This window comes from Vicia villosa, linkage group LG1 (genome assembly GCF_029867415.1).
Source record: "Vicia villosa cultivar HV-30 ecotype Madison, WI linkage group LG1, Vvil1.0, whole genome shotgun sequence".
Classification (NCBI taxonomy): domain Eukaryota; kingdom Viridiplantae; phylum Streptophyta; class Magnoliopsida; order Fabales; family Fabaceae; genus Vicia; species Vicia villosa.
In genome coordinates this window covers 37,742,522-37,757,227 of record NC_081180.1, presented here as the reverse complement: position 1 = coordinate 37,757,227, position 14,706 = coordinate 37,742,522, and the positions used below count along the sequence as shown (strand labels likewise).

The window sequence follows — 14,706 nt, the reverse complement described above, 5'->3', positions numbered from 1 at the left end:
ATAGGATAAATGAAAATTTCAAAACTTATACTGAATAATGATTTTGAAGATTTTAGGTAAATTGTTCAAATTCAACTAATATTGCTATAATACTTTAATATTAAAATTATATTAATAATAAACATTCACTTATCATTCTCAACAAACACAGCCTCTCAAAAAATATTTAAAAAAAAATCGATTTTTTTTCTAATTCTCTTCTCCTTCCTTACAATCCTGCAAAAGGCAGACAGAACCTAAGGCATAAGTTTGGAAGAAAAGAAAGTGGAGAGCAATAGAGAAAGAAGAAATAAGAGTTGAAGAAAATAAAGAAATTTTTATATTTTTAATTTTTAAAGTATTTCAATACATATTAAATTTAAAGAGTTTATTTTAACCACTCTTCTTTAATACAATTTTGAAGTTTTCCAATATTTAAGAAATTCAAAAATTGCATAGAAAATTTAGATAAATTTATCGTTTTATACCAAAATACTCTCTTACAAATTCTAAAAATAAATACATTATTTTATATCTCCCTCCCTCAAAAATCATCATTTAAGTCTTTTAGATAACCTATACCATCAAAATGAAATTGAAATGATTTAAAAGAGGCTCAACATATTCAAACAATTATTATCAATAGTTGAAAGTAAATGTCTTAATCCATTTTCGTTTACAACATAATATAGAATTTTGTTTTAAAACCTTCGCAAACTCTAATTAAGAAGATAAAAATATGTTAATGTTCCTCATGCTTTTTCACGGGTGGTGCGGAGGGCGGTGGCCCTCATTCATCCATTTGTTTGAAAGCTAATGTCAATTGACAGACTACCTTACTGGGGACAGACCAATCCGCCATTAGCTATACTGGAGAGTCCATTGTATTTATGTTGTATTTATGTTGTGAACATCCGGGAAACATTTATTCGCTTCAAATATTTTGCACCATAATTTGCATAAACATCATAATTTTGCACCATAATTTGCGAGGTAACATCATCTTACTTTTTTTTTATAATAACAACGCAAACTTGTTATTGAAGGCAATGTGTAGACCAGAAAACGCTATAAAAGAAAGCAGTCATGTTACACAATAAAGTCCTGTGGTCGCTAGGATATCAGCAACTAGTGTGTATAAACTACTACTCTTAACAGCATCACCAGAAAAATCTACATTGGTAAGGTGAATAATCTTTTCAATTCACAAAAATTTGCTAACCTAGCGAGAAGACTTAGGTTTGAAATGAAAAGAGGAACCCAGAATCAGCAGTAACGTTCATGTAACTAAAATAAAAAATAACATTAATAATTGTTACTTTGGGGTTGTGCCACCTAACAATCCTATGGCAAGGTGTTGAACCCCTTCGACATCACGTTGACTGGGATAATTCAAAATTCATCTAATCTATCACTATACTTCAAGGTATGATGTATCCTGTTACATACTGACCAAAAATAAAGTATATCCTGTTTAAATTTATCACATACATTACTACTGTAACCTGAGGGCCTTGGTCTATGTTCTATATCAAACTCTTATACTCTTTGGGGTATAGAACTCCCTGACTAAGTTTAGACCATTATCAGGTAACCATTCCATTTCCTTACATTTATGAAAGATTGGGTAGGGAAAATGAAATGCATAAGCTGCATCTTAGCATCACAATCCCAAAATACACAACATCTTCGATATAGCAAAGATCCAGCAACCAAACTCAAAAAAGTTATTAAGGAGGTACCTTGCTCATTCCCTCCGTCTTTTCTCTTTTCTAGAATGTGCATCTTCCCTATCCACGCTATTATGAGAGGATCTATTTGGAGATTGATGCTTTCTGTGCTTGTGATGTTTTGAGTGTTTCTTACTTCCAGTGCTTTTTTCTCGAGAAGACTTTTCCCTTCTTCTCCCTTTTGACCTTGAACTGCGTTGATCTCTTTCATCACCACTGGATGAATCACTTCCTGCATCACGCCTCCTGTGTCGATGATGCCTGGATCGTTTTCTACTCCTCTCCTCTTCCGATAAAGAACTGCTTCTATAATCTAGGTGGGATGTTGATTGTGTTTTAGTTTTTCTGTACTCGTCATATTTTTCCCTATTCAACTTACTTGAGCGCTTTCTGCTCCTTTCCTCCTCGGAACTGCTGGTATAGTCTGGGTTGCTGACTAAAGGGGATTTAACCTTCCTATCATCTCCACGCTTCTCCTCGTGAGACTTACTTGATTTACCATCATAGTTACTAGTTCCCTTGGTTTTAATGCTACGATTATCGAGCATATTTCCATAACGGGCGTCACCTTTAGAGGGTCCACCTGCATGAGCAATGTACTGATCCTGTGGCAAATTGTGTTTCAACGCCACCACACTGTTGTTTTCACCATTTATGATGTCAGGGTTTGCATATTCATTAACATTTTCTTTCTGGGAAGCGTCTTTGCTTGACTTTTGCGGAGGGTAAGGTGTATCAGGAGGAACTTCAATCCCTAGCTCCTTGCCCAAAGATTCCAGAAAGTCACCAGCAATCAAACGGCTCAATGCTGTGTTAGCTACTTCAGCTTTCTTTTCTTGATTCTCCACTTTCTTAGTAGTATCATCTTCTCCTTCATCGTCTGAATCATCCGAGAAAATAGCCTGCAAAAACAAATATGTTATGGGTACCCGTGACTTGGCAGTGAAACACCCCTATAAGATATGCATTAAATAAATGAGCATAAGAATTCAAGAAAATAAACTTCCACGTACGGATACGTGCTCAGTTCTGAGAATCAAACCAAAATGTTAGTGCATCAAAAAAGCTACCCCAAGTTTTTAAGGTCGCCAATAAACGAGGCATTACAAATGTTCCTTAAAAAAAGCATCACATACATTTCTGAGATGAGTTTTGGCAAAGCACTAAAGAAAGAAATTGTTTCACATGGAAGTATTAATCATAAGTAGGATGATTATAAGGATTAGAAATTGTCAAATTGGTTGTTACCTTGTGCAGGTCACAAACATTCTTTATATAAAAAAGGCATCACAAACATTTATGAGATAAGCTTTGGCCAGGACTAAAGAAAGAAATTGTTTCACATGGAAGTATTAACCAAAAGTAGGATAATCATAAAGGATTAGAGATCGGCTGTTACCTTGTACAAGTCAACCGGCCTTTCAATATTTTCAACTTCCACTTCCTCTTCAGTTTCATTTTCTGCAATACTTTTGTTTATTTCTTGTTTGGCAGATTGTTGCAAGGTTGAGATATCTATCTTTGCAGTCATGGACTCTTCTACTTTTGTACCATTCACTGAATCTGATGTAAAAATCAATGAATCTATCTTACTCCTAATCCGTGGAGCAGGTGCAGGCTACAAAAAGCAAAACAATATTAGTATACTGAGAATAAAAAGTGAAACCAAATCGAACAACAAAACTAGTATAAGAATAAAAATATAAAATAGCAAGCTACTTGAAGTACCTTCCCCATATATGGATCAACAAGATCGAAGCGTTTGCAGAGAAGAGGTGAAGGACGCCATTGAAATTCTTCCCTCTTCGGGTACATTTTCTTCTCCTTAAAATCTACAACTGGCTGGTCTTTCATTGGCTGTTTGCACAGAACACATTAAATAACTTAAGCCAAAGCCACAGGGAAGAAAACAAAGGAACATCGCTACAGTCATACCTCTGTTGCACCAGATGTAAACTCCATTACACCACCTGGGATGAAATCCATGGAAGATGGAATTGAAAGCTTGCTTCCCTTGCTCTGCTTTTGCTTTTCTATTGCATCAGCTGCAGCCTCAAAAGATAGTCTCTCTTGAGCACGAGCAGCTTCCGACATATTCCCAGCTAAACTCGAACTTGCAGAGCGTAATCCACCTTTATACTTCTCCTTGATAAACTGCTCAAATCTTTCTTGCTTTGCAGGATCATCTTTGAAAGGCTTTTCAAATTCTAATAACTCACTCTGGATCAAAAGTAAGGAAATAAACAAGAGTAAAGATCCAAGTTTTTTGGATGATATAATAGAAGGTTAATAGTCTTGCGAAGGAATAGGGGAATCTCTACAAGGAGAAGGACAAGACAAAATTATAGGTTCTAGTGGATACATGCACCAACAACAACAAGCATAACCCCAAGTCTAATGTCATGGACAAAGTCCGTCGTGTCAAAAGCTTGAGCAATAAAGATTCAAATTGTACCCTATATGACATAAAAGATTCATGGAAAGGAAACTAAAAATCACGTCAAAGGAGTTCTTTGCGTTAAAGACACAGCTTGATCGGTTTTTTTTGTTTTTTGATTATAGAGCTTGATCAGTTTACCAAACTACCAGAAGAAAAATAGAAATATTCTCTAAATAATCAAATGACTTTAGAAAGCAGAAAGAATGTGCCTGCTACTTACAAATGACGCAGACTTAGTAAATGTATCTACAAGATTATATTGGAGCTGAATATCTGTAGAAGAAGCGGATGGGAATGGATCTTCTAAGGTTTTCTCTAGAGGTTTCTCCCCTAGGATCTGACCTCGACTCTCAGCTGTCAGTCTTTGCACACCAGGAGGCATTTTTCCATCCAAGTGCACCTTAGTTTGACCGTTGCATTTCTGTTGTGCCTCCCACAGTTTCCTTGCATAATAATCGTGGCCAGCCCCTCCAGAAAGGAAGTTAAACAATGGGTTTGACTGGTTTTTCTCTCTAGATAGATCCTCATATAATTTACCACATTTAGCTACTAGATTTGCAACCCCCTCGATTAATATTTTTAAATTGCCATCCTCGGGAGGAGGAACATCTGGTGGAGGGACCTCATAGTTCTGGCGGTTAATCTCACGAGGTCCAGAAAATGAATGACGGGGCACAAAATCCTTGGGAATCAAAGGAGCCTCAAATCTGAAAAGGAATTTATACAATAATAAATAAAAGTCAAACATATAAATAGAAATTAGACAAAAGAATTAACAATATAGCATATATTACAGACCTCAGACCCCAAAAAGTGCTAAAATACTATCCAGATTTTAGACACCTAGACCCCACTAATGTTAACTCAAATCACTGCTATTAGAAATTCTACACAAGTAACAACATGAAGAATTTTAAACTGCTTCAGTAACCTTTCCATTTTATAGTCAGAATTGGATGCCACTCTAAAACCAGGCAGATAACCCTGGTCCTTCTGATCTTTCTTTTTTGTATTTTCTAGGGCCAACACGGAAGGTTCTTCAACCTCGTCTTGAACATAAGCCTCTTGAAATTCATAACCTAAAATAGAAAGAAAAAAAAACATAAGTAACAACAAGCTGACCTTGTGCCCATTTTCACATTTTCATATGAGGAAATTTATTTAAGTTTACCTCAAATAAACTTATTCTCATGATCAAAAACATAAATAATATTGAAAGCACAAGGCTTATTTCTTTTTAGGCAAGTTGTTCAGAGGAATCTATAATGAATTTAATTTGTAAGTATGTACTTAAATCTCAAATTATATGGAGTGCTTTACATATAAAACTGAAGCAATAAGATTTGCTTATTCTGTCTAAAAGTGAATATTAAGAATTAACAATTTGATGTGATACTTTACAGGCATTAAGAACCCAATAGCTGGGAACTTGTATCTAATGTGGGCTATGATAATTTAAGGTGGAAAAAGTGCATGACTGACAGGTGGTTCTGTTGAGTGCGTGTAATGACCATGTTCTTTTACATTGATAATATCTAGAAATTGGACAAGTAACCTGCTTTAGGCATGAGAATTGTAATTTCTTAGTTTGCAATACATGTTATATTATGTGTTTTGGCATTCAGTCTTAATTTTTCTTCCAAATAACTTTCAATTTTGCTATGATAAAGCAATGAGTGGTGGGACAAAACAGAGTAGCTCAAGAACATATGTAACTGATTAATTTAAACTTTGTGGAGGAACTGAGGAGGTAAGTTTGCATGTCAATGAGGAAATACTGTTTAGTTGTATGTTTTTACTCTAGTGTAGAGTAGATAACCAATGGTGGGCCTTCTTGATTAGACAACCAAAGGCAATTCAAAGAAAGAAAAAGGTCAGTAGTATAGGGCATTCTTGATTTTATGCCTTTCAACCTTCCTAATTCCGTCTAGATACTCTTAAAGCATATAGCTCCAAGGATGATTGTTCCTCCCTATCCATCTCTTTTTAAATGCCTTGTTTAAGACATCATTTATAGTATTAATTGAAAATAGTTGGTCTGCTCAAATAATGGGTTTTTATATTCAAATGATAGTGGTCAACTGGTCATGAGTTTATTCCTTGGACCTTGGGAGCTTTTGTTTCTCTCAAAACTAGTATAAAATAAAAGATTTAGATTAATATGGTATAATTTTGAAGTAAAGGACATTTGTATCCCAAACAGTGTATCACCAAACATAAAAGTAGCAGCATCTTGTACAATATATACTCGCTCCGTTTTTTAGTATGTCACTTCTGAAAAAAGTTTTGTACCAAATTATAAGTCGTTTAACAATGCCAAATCAGTGTTTTTTTTTCTATTATACTCTTAAGTATTTATTATTCTCTCTAATTTCAATTCTTTTAATTTATCTCTCATGCCATTAATGAAGAAAAATATTATAAAATCATTTCTAGTTTTTCTTTTTCGTACAACAATAATTACATTTCTTAATAAATGTAGAAGTGGCAAAATGACTTACAAACGGAGGTAGTATTTTATTTTTACAGTGTCACACTAAACACGGCATAGTTTTAAAGTTGTATCAGACATCATATCATCAAGTTTAATATTATCATGTCTTATCCAAACATGCACAGCAAATAGGTTCTATGTTCCGTTACTTTCAATCTTAATATAAAAGAGTAGAAACACTGACCAGTGGCATACACATCCTCATCCTCGGCATCGAGTTCCTCAAGTGCACCAATGCCAAAACCAGGGGCAGCTTTTCCTGCTGATGAATTGAAGTAGGGAGTTAAATTAACTTAGGACAAGATATAGTGGCAATGAGTCACAGATATCAGCAAACGGTAAAGGAGATCACATATTATGAATTTATCATATATTTAGTTTAAATTTTCAAGTAACTTACACTTAAAACCAAAAAGACTGTCTCTTTTGGAAAAGTTGTTGCTGTGCCCGGATCCCGCTTTGCTGGATAGACGTGACCTTTTCATATCTGAAACAGAGTGAAGAGAATATGGTTAAATGGCAGTCACCTGCAACAACATCAACAGCCTACATCTAGATCAATAAAAAAGCATACCTCTAAACTCAGGGGCATGTTTATAAGGATCAAAACCTAATCCATACAGGTCTTGCTTTGGGTTGAGTACGTAAACCTGAAGAAAAGAAACATATGGACATCATTGATATAGATATACTAACAATCAGTTAAAATTTTACACAAAACAACTGCTAAATTGAATTAAAATAATCAAGACAATGTGTGTTCGTTGAGGAATAAGAGCTATAGATAAACTAATTATATCCACTATTGAATTGAAAGTCTGTATAATGCATATCATGCTTGTAGCATTCAAATTAACTCAAGATTGTTTTGTACTAGTACTTCATCCAAATATCTTAAAATTAGCATTGGTAAAGTTTTTGAATCTATTGAAATATCAATCTGATGATGATGTTCTTGTTTGCATTTTTCAAAATCCTGAGTGCAAAATCAATATGACAAGTGCTTATAGTTAAAGGGTATGGGCATGGCTAATAAAATGATTTTTTAAAGCAGTTGAGTGACAGAGGTATCAATGGACCCCCACCCTTTCGCATTTGGCATCAAATACAATGGAAGTAAGCAAGATCACTTATGCTAATATATATGTTGAAATTCCAAGATCCGCTGAATAAGTATCCACCCTCACTCTAAAAAAATATTAGTCATTATTCATCAGAGTTCAGCAAAGAATCAAGCAAAAATATTGTGCTTTTAGATGGGTCAAAATGAATGCACAATCCCCCATGGCAATATGTAAGAGATGAAACATTCCACCAGATTATAATAAGATTATCATATACAAAATCTATAACATTTATATATAGGATAGGATTAGTGAGTGAAATTTCTCACCGGTGTGCTCTTATAAGACTGTTCATCATTATTCACAGGCTGCTCAGGGAAGTTTTTGATCTCATCCTTGGCAGGCTCAGACTCGGTAATCTTCACTTTTGTATCATCTGAAGAAAATGCTAAGAAAGCTTTTCGAGCCTGTCTTCTTGCATCTATACAGACAGTATTACATGAATATTTTGCATGAAATCCTACTTATTTGATAGTAATCTGACAATAACATAAATGGAAAAAATGGATGCACAGCATAATTAAAAGCTTATTCAGTAAGCTAATCTGGGGAGTTTAGTGAAGTGTTAATTTACAATAGGCTATTTTTCGGAGCATATACAATCCTTACCATAAATCTCTGGGAAAAGTCAGACTATTACACAAAGGGTATAATTAGCGTACAAGGAAAAAGATGCAAGACACACAAAAAAGAAAGAACCCAAAGGAAGAATGTGGGTAATCGAGCTAGAGGCCCTGCTATAACTCAAACAGAAAAAGAAAAAAAAAAACCAGAGTGAAATGAGGTGGGCCCGGTCCCAAGCATAGAAAGGGTAACGTACCAAGTATTAGACAGAACAAAAGGTTATATTGATTATTAAGATTAGAGTTTGTACCCTAGGAGTATAAATATCTTTGAATTTGGGCTTGAGGGCTGATGCCTAACTCATCCCCCAAATCCAACTTGCAGGGAGTGCTCAGTCTTTAAAAAGCACTACTCAAGGTGTGTTTGGCATAGCATTTTTGGGGTTTAAAAGCTACTTTAAAACTAAAGCTAAAACTAAGAGCATAAGAAAAAAAATTGAAGTTGTAAATGTCATTTCTTCTAGCTTAAAAACTATTTTTAAGTTAACAGTTATTTGATAAAATAAAATATCTTTATAAATCATCATAAATGAATATTATGACTGAATTATCATAAATAAATTGAATATTTAAAAATGTTTACTTTATTATTCTACTTGCTCAAAAAAGACAGACAAATTATTTTATTTAACCAAAGAACTATGACTTTGGTAGTAGCTAGATAATTTGCCGTATAAAATAGCAAACAAGGCCCCAAATGTTTCAATTTCAACCTTAGCACTGCTTTACATTCATTTAAAACAACAAAATCTGGAATAAATATTTTTGACAGGTTAACAAATTTATTATGCACATGGAATAACTATAAACGTGTATCCACAGTTAATAAAAAAATGAACATGTATCCACTTTAAATAAGTGTTGATGCCAGTTATAAAATGCTACTTTTTATGCTTCAAATTCGCTCAGTTAGATCCATAAAAAAATTTAAAAATTTAAAAAAAAAAAAAAAAAAACATGTATCCACTTTAAATAAGTGTTGATGCCAGTTATAAAATGCTATTTTTGTTGCTTCAAATTTGCTCAGTTAGATCCATAAAAAAATCGATATATTTCATAATATATAAAAGAATATAAAAAATTCAAACATAAAAGGTTGCTTGCTGAGATTTGAAGCTGTGTTTAAGAAACTCCTCCCAGCACTTTTTACAAAACATCTGTATATTCATTCTTTGTACTCATACTATAAGCTCCTTTTTGCAAGACTTTTATTAAATACAGTGTTTGGCAAACTTCTACTTTTAAAGAGAAGAGAAGCTAAAAAAGATCTGAGCCAAATATACCCTTTGATCATATCTGTAGGTGATATCGAACTAAAAATTCCAGATTATTACATAAAAGATATAATTAATGTACAAGGAAAAAGATGCAGGACAAAAAAGAAAGAAGCAGAAGGAAGAAGGCTCTGCTAACTCAAAACAGAGCAAAAAAAACCATAGAATCGAATGAGGTTAATAGGAAATGGTGGGCCCGATCCCAATCATATAAAGGGCGAAATACTAAGTATTAGACAGCAATAGAAAATAGCAACAAGATTACTGCGATCCAGGTTGATAATTAAAAAAGCGGTAAAACTAAAACTTAAGAATACCCTTCATTACCCTTAAGTTAAAAATACACTTCCTAACAATCCAGTTTATATTTGATGAGTTTGTCTCATAAGGTTGAATATGTACAAAATGGAATGCAAAAATTTAAATGACAAAATTGGCAATGGGAGATCATACCGTAGAGGGCATCAGCATGTGAATCTTTAATTGAACGCCCACGACTCCATCCCATCTTCATCAGCAGTTTCACCCCTTAAAAGCAACATGAAAGAGGTAAGGGACACGATATGTTGAAAGAAGATGCTATTTGAATTTAGTGGAACAGACCTACAGACTCTGTGGCTGGAATAACTAATTCATCAGGAGCGGGTCCAGGAATTATGGATGGCCTACAATGAGACAAAAAATACAAACTATGAATAAGATCAGTCATTACCCAAAATATAATTATAACTTGGTTATTAATATAAACACTCATGTTATAACTTATATTTACACATTCAATTGATACAAAGAGAGAATAAAGACACATAAGAAAGATTATTTTTTTATCAAAGAAAGGAAAAGAATAAGAAAAATTACAAAAGGAAAATATTAATGAATAAGGCAGAGCTCTCCAATCACTTATTCATAAGAAGATTTTTACCAACAAAATTACCATGGGTAAAACATCAAATAGTTAGGGTATGATAGTCTACGGCTCACACCTTTCATGATACAAGAGAACCTAATGGCATACAAAATCCCATCAACAAGAGTAATACTGGAATTTAACATTTAACGGAAAATCAACAATATTTTTTAGCCTCTCCATGAGAAGCTTCCTATTTCCTCCCTGTCCAAGGCCTCTATTTCCCCCTCCCCTGGAGCTAGGGTAGGTAACCAAAGGAGAGTAGAAGATACTACTTTTTGGACTTTTTGAGGTACACCATCCAAAAATATTGATGAATGATGCTCAGCAAATATTCGCTCTGGGTAGAGATATTTTGGGGGCTTTCAGTATAAATCTAGGGATGTTTTTCACTTCTTATTATCTATTATTTGTTTAACCTTTAAATAAATTGAAATTCCAATGATCTGTCATAATATTAATTGGTGCTTAAATATGTAGGATACTACCTTGCTACCTTCTCCTGCAGTTGTAGGAGTCTTTCCAGTTATAGTGGGTAATTTACTTGATAACAGTTTTACATTATTATTTCTATCTTGGGAGAAGCATAAACTTTCAAGAATATGTATTCACTATGCAATAAATTATAGAACGAGGAATCAAAAACCAAATGTGCACCTTTGTTTCTGTTCCTTCTCAGCTTGTTTGCGAGCAATTTCAGCAGCTGTGGAACCAAAAGTGTCGAACTGGGAAGATGTTCCCAAAAACTGACCTTCCAAATCCTAAAACACATGCAAAGTGTAGGTTAGAACTCAAGAAATAAAGAAGAAAAAATAAAAACAACAAATATTGAAACCCCAGCAACTAATTGAGTAAGTAACCTGCCAATTTACTTGACTTCAGCCACATTACATATATTATGGTTGGGTTAATAACGGTATCGCCATTTTAACAACATAGTTTCTTATTAAGATTCCTTTAGAATGAGCATACCCCTCTCCTAGAAGCATGGTAATATTAACTGTGAAATACATAACCCTCCTTCGACATTTTGAACTAAAAGTAATATCCCCTCTCCCCCACCCAAAAGAATTTACAACAAACTTCCTACTTTATATTGTAATAGAACAGACTCCCTTATTTGAGAACTTTAATACAACAAATAATGCAGAAGAATGTAAAAAGGCACTGATAAACCAAAAAAATTACAGTTTAATAAAGGACAGCTATATCAATATTTACAAAGGGCTTCTGTAAAAAAATCCTTCTAGAGTAATATGTTCGATCGGCTAGGTGTGACTTATCTACCTACATTTTTACTTTCCTAACATAATAAGGGCTTTCATATACATGCACGTATTATCAAAATCATGCACACACTTATACATGCAAAGTATTAGTCCACATACAGCTTTCTCGTCATCATCTAGAAAATTCATTATGTTCTGCTCTTTGAATTCAGCTCTGCTCTTCCTGGACGATACAAAAGTCTGGGGTGCCCACCCTACACATTCAATTTAAGGTTTAACACTCAAAGCCTGATAAAAAAAATTCAAACCTCCCGTAAATGCACTGAATTATATACCTTCCTTGGAGCCCACAGAATTATAGTAACCAGCAGAAAAACCTCCCGTAAATGCACCATGGAATCTTCTCCTCCCTTCATCATCTCTAACCTGTAAATTCATCATTCGCAAAATAACCACTATTGCGCACAGATATACAATACAATTATCAACACTTCAGTGTTCAACATGTAAATTCCTAAGAGTATACCTCTTGCTTCCAAGCAGGAAGTGTTCGGAGTTGACCAGAGGACTCAGCAACGGCTTTCTTCTTGCGGCTGATGGAATCTTCCTCGCGCTCTATTGTTGTTCCGAAGAAAACGAAATCTTCTTCATCTGAATCCATTTTATTTTCAGTTAATCGGTGAAACTGGAATGTGGAAATGCCCCAATCGGAAGGGATGAATTGGTGTTGGACAGAGAAGAGATGGAGAATTAGGGTTTATCAGAAATATGGTAATCGGTGAAAAATATATTTGCTAAGCGCGATTGATCATGGGTGTCGAAGTGTTTTGAGCGGAGAGGTGTTGTTTGGCTGAGAACAAGGGAATGGCTAGGGTAAGGTGGTTTGAGTTCACCGTGAACCGTAATTTACAATCGTTTGATCCGTTAGTTGAAAAATCATGGGAAAATGTTCAATCAACACTTATTCGAGTATATTCTTAAAAATCTAAAAATGTTTTTCATGTATTTAGATATGTATCTTTGAATGTATTTAAAATCGCACTAATAAAAGTGTTGCAAACGAAACATTTCTATGTTGCTCAAAAATATGTCTTAAGATGTATCTCAGAATATTAGAGAATCGGAAATACACTTTCGCGAACACATGTAATAATTTTTTGACATATCATAACACCTAATGCAAGAGAATCATTCATGAAGTAGTCATAGCATTGCACATTGCAGTCAATGGTATTGACGAGAATTTATTTGATTGTAAACTTACATGATATATTATTTGTTTGGAAATTATGTATCAAATATGGAATTAACTTCGAGATTCTATCGATTTGTGTTGTGGTAGTTAGTTTCGTTATCAATTATGGCATAAAGCTACTTATATGTGATTTTAATATTTCCAAGTAAATGTAATTGTAATTGAAGGCAGCGACTACACTGACCAACGACTACACTGACCAATGTGGATGAATGGAAATGGAAACTTATGTTGTTACGGAATCACGAGATTGTATATAGAGATAAAAGAGATATGAGACTATGAACAAATTGCTAACTTTGCTAAAAGATAAGTGATAAGTGACATAGGTGTTTGTACAGAAGTGCATCTCTGAAATTCAGAGATGCATGGGTGTCTCACTTGCAAAATGTTAAAATGTGTATAAAAGATGCGTCTGAAGAAGCATTTTCGGGCGCTAGGGACATTATGGGCTTTTTATTGTGGCGTGGGAACACCTATAAAAGGTGGAATAAGCATCTCTCTAAAGTAAACCTGGCACCCCACTTATTTTATTCTTAACTCTAGAAATTGCCACATACAATTGATCATGACTAAAAACATCTTTCGGTAAGTATAAACCACATTGCTTATGATTTACCTTAAGACTAGTTAATTGTCATAGTAAATGAAACTCGCCAGTTTAAATGGTCATCGTGATTATGAGGGGACAAAGACATTCTTGGAATATAAATGATGTTACCGATATTCTTTCCTAAAATTATCTTAACTCCAATGACATGATTAGCAAGCCTTGTTACTGTAAGCCTTATACCATTGCATAATCATTCAGATTGATCCAAGTTGCACAACAGCATAATAGTTACGTCAATTTTCAACGTGATTAAATGGTTAGACAATCCAGGTGTTTTAAGACAATTCAGGAATTTTGGGGTCAGGTGCTCAATTAAATTATAAAAAATATATATAAATAGATGGTAATTATTGTTAAGAGATTTTTAGTAATTCAAGTGTTGTAACCGGTTATCACGGGTGGTGTGTAACCGGTTACAAGCATGTCAATAAGTCAAATAAGCTGAAGAAAAAGTGATTTTGGCATTGGTGTAACCAGTTACGCATTCGCAGTAACCAGTTACCACTATTAGTATTTTTCAGTATTTTAGAAACTATAACCGGTTACAAGTTTTGTGTAATCAGTTACGAGTACGAAAATTTCAGTTTTTGGTTATTTGACTTATCTAGCTTGTATCCCAATTCACTTGTAAAAATATTTAATTACCTTAGAGGTAATGTTGGGAACGTAAATGAAAATATTCTCACCCTTAATTACTCTATTTCTCATTCTCTCTGTCACTTTCTATCTCTCACTCTCCAATTCAAACCCTTATTTTTCACCAAGAGTGTGATTTCAAGTTTTAACATTTGACATCAAGTGCTTGGTTCGATCCACCAAATACTTAGCGTACAACATGAATTATGTCTTCAATGAAAGAATCCCTACAAATTGTACTTGATACGAAGAATTGCGATAAAATGTTGCAAGCAAAAGAAAGTGTTGTTTGGCCTCCAAGATGTTCATGAAGTGATAAAATATGAGATGAATCCTCCTGTGGAAAGTGCAACAGATGTATAATGAGCAACACATAAGGAAGAGAAGAATTGAGAATTTAAG

At 34.1% G+C, this 14,706-nt stretch overlaps 1 protein-coding gene across 1 annotated transcript; it reads right to left on the bottom strand.

Moving 5' to 3' along the window:
* Positions 1 to 1,234: 1,234 nt before the first annotated feature.
* LOC131634363 (G patch domain-containing protein TGH) lies at positions 1,235 to 12,740 on the bottom strand. The gene is made up of 16 exons (XM_058905021.1): positions 12,327 to 12,740; positions 12,136 to 12,226; positions 11,960 to 12,054; positions 11,229 to 11,332; positions 10,268 to 10,329; positions 10,118 to 10,192; positions 8,037 to 8,188; positions 7,218 to 7,293; positions 7,044 to 7,130; positions 6,828 to 6,905; positions 5,081 to 5,228; positions 4,370 to 4,856; positions 3,645 to 3,929; positions 3,438 to 3,566; positions 3,109 to 3,327; positions 1,235 to 2,611 (listed from the first exon to the last, which is right to left on the bottom strand). The coding sequence occupies exons 1-16, from the start codon at positions 12,459 to 12,461 to the stop codon at positions 1,727 to 1,729; spliced, it is 3,108 nt and encodes a 1,035-aa protein (XP_058761004.1). The 5' UTR covers positions 12,462 to 12,740; the 3' UTR covers positions 1,235 to 1,726.
* Between the last annotated feature and the right edge of the window lie 1,966 nt (positions 12,741 to 14,706).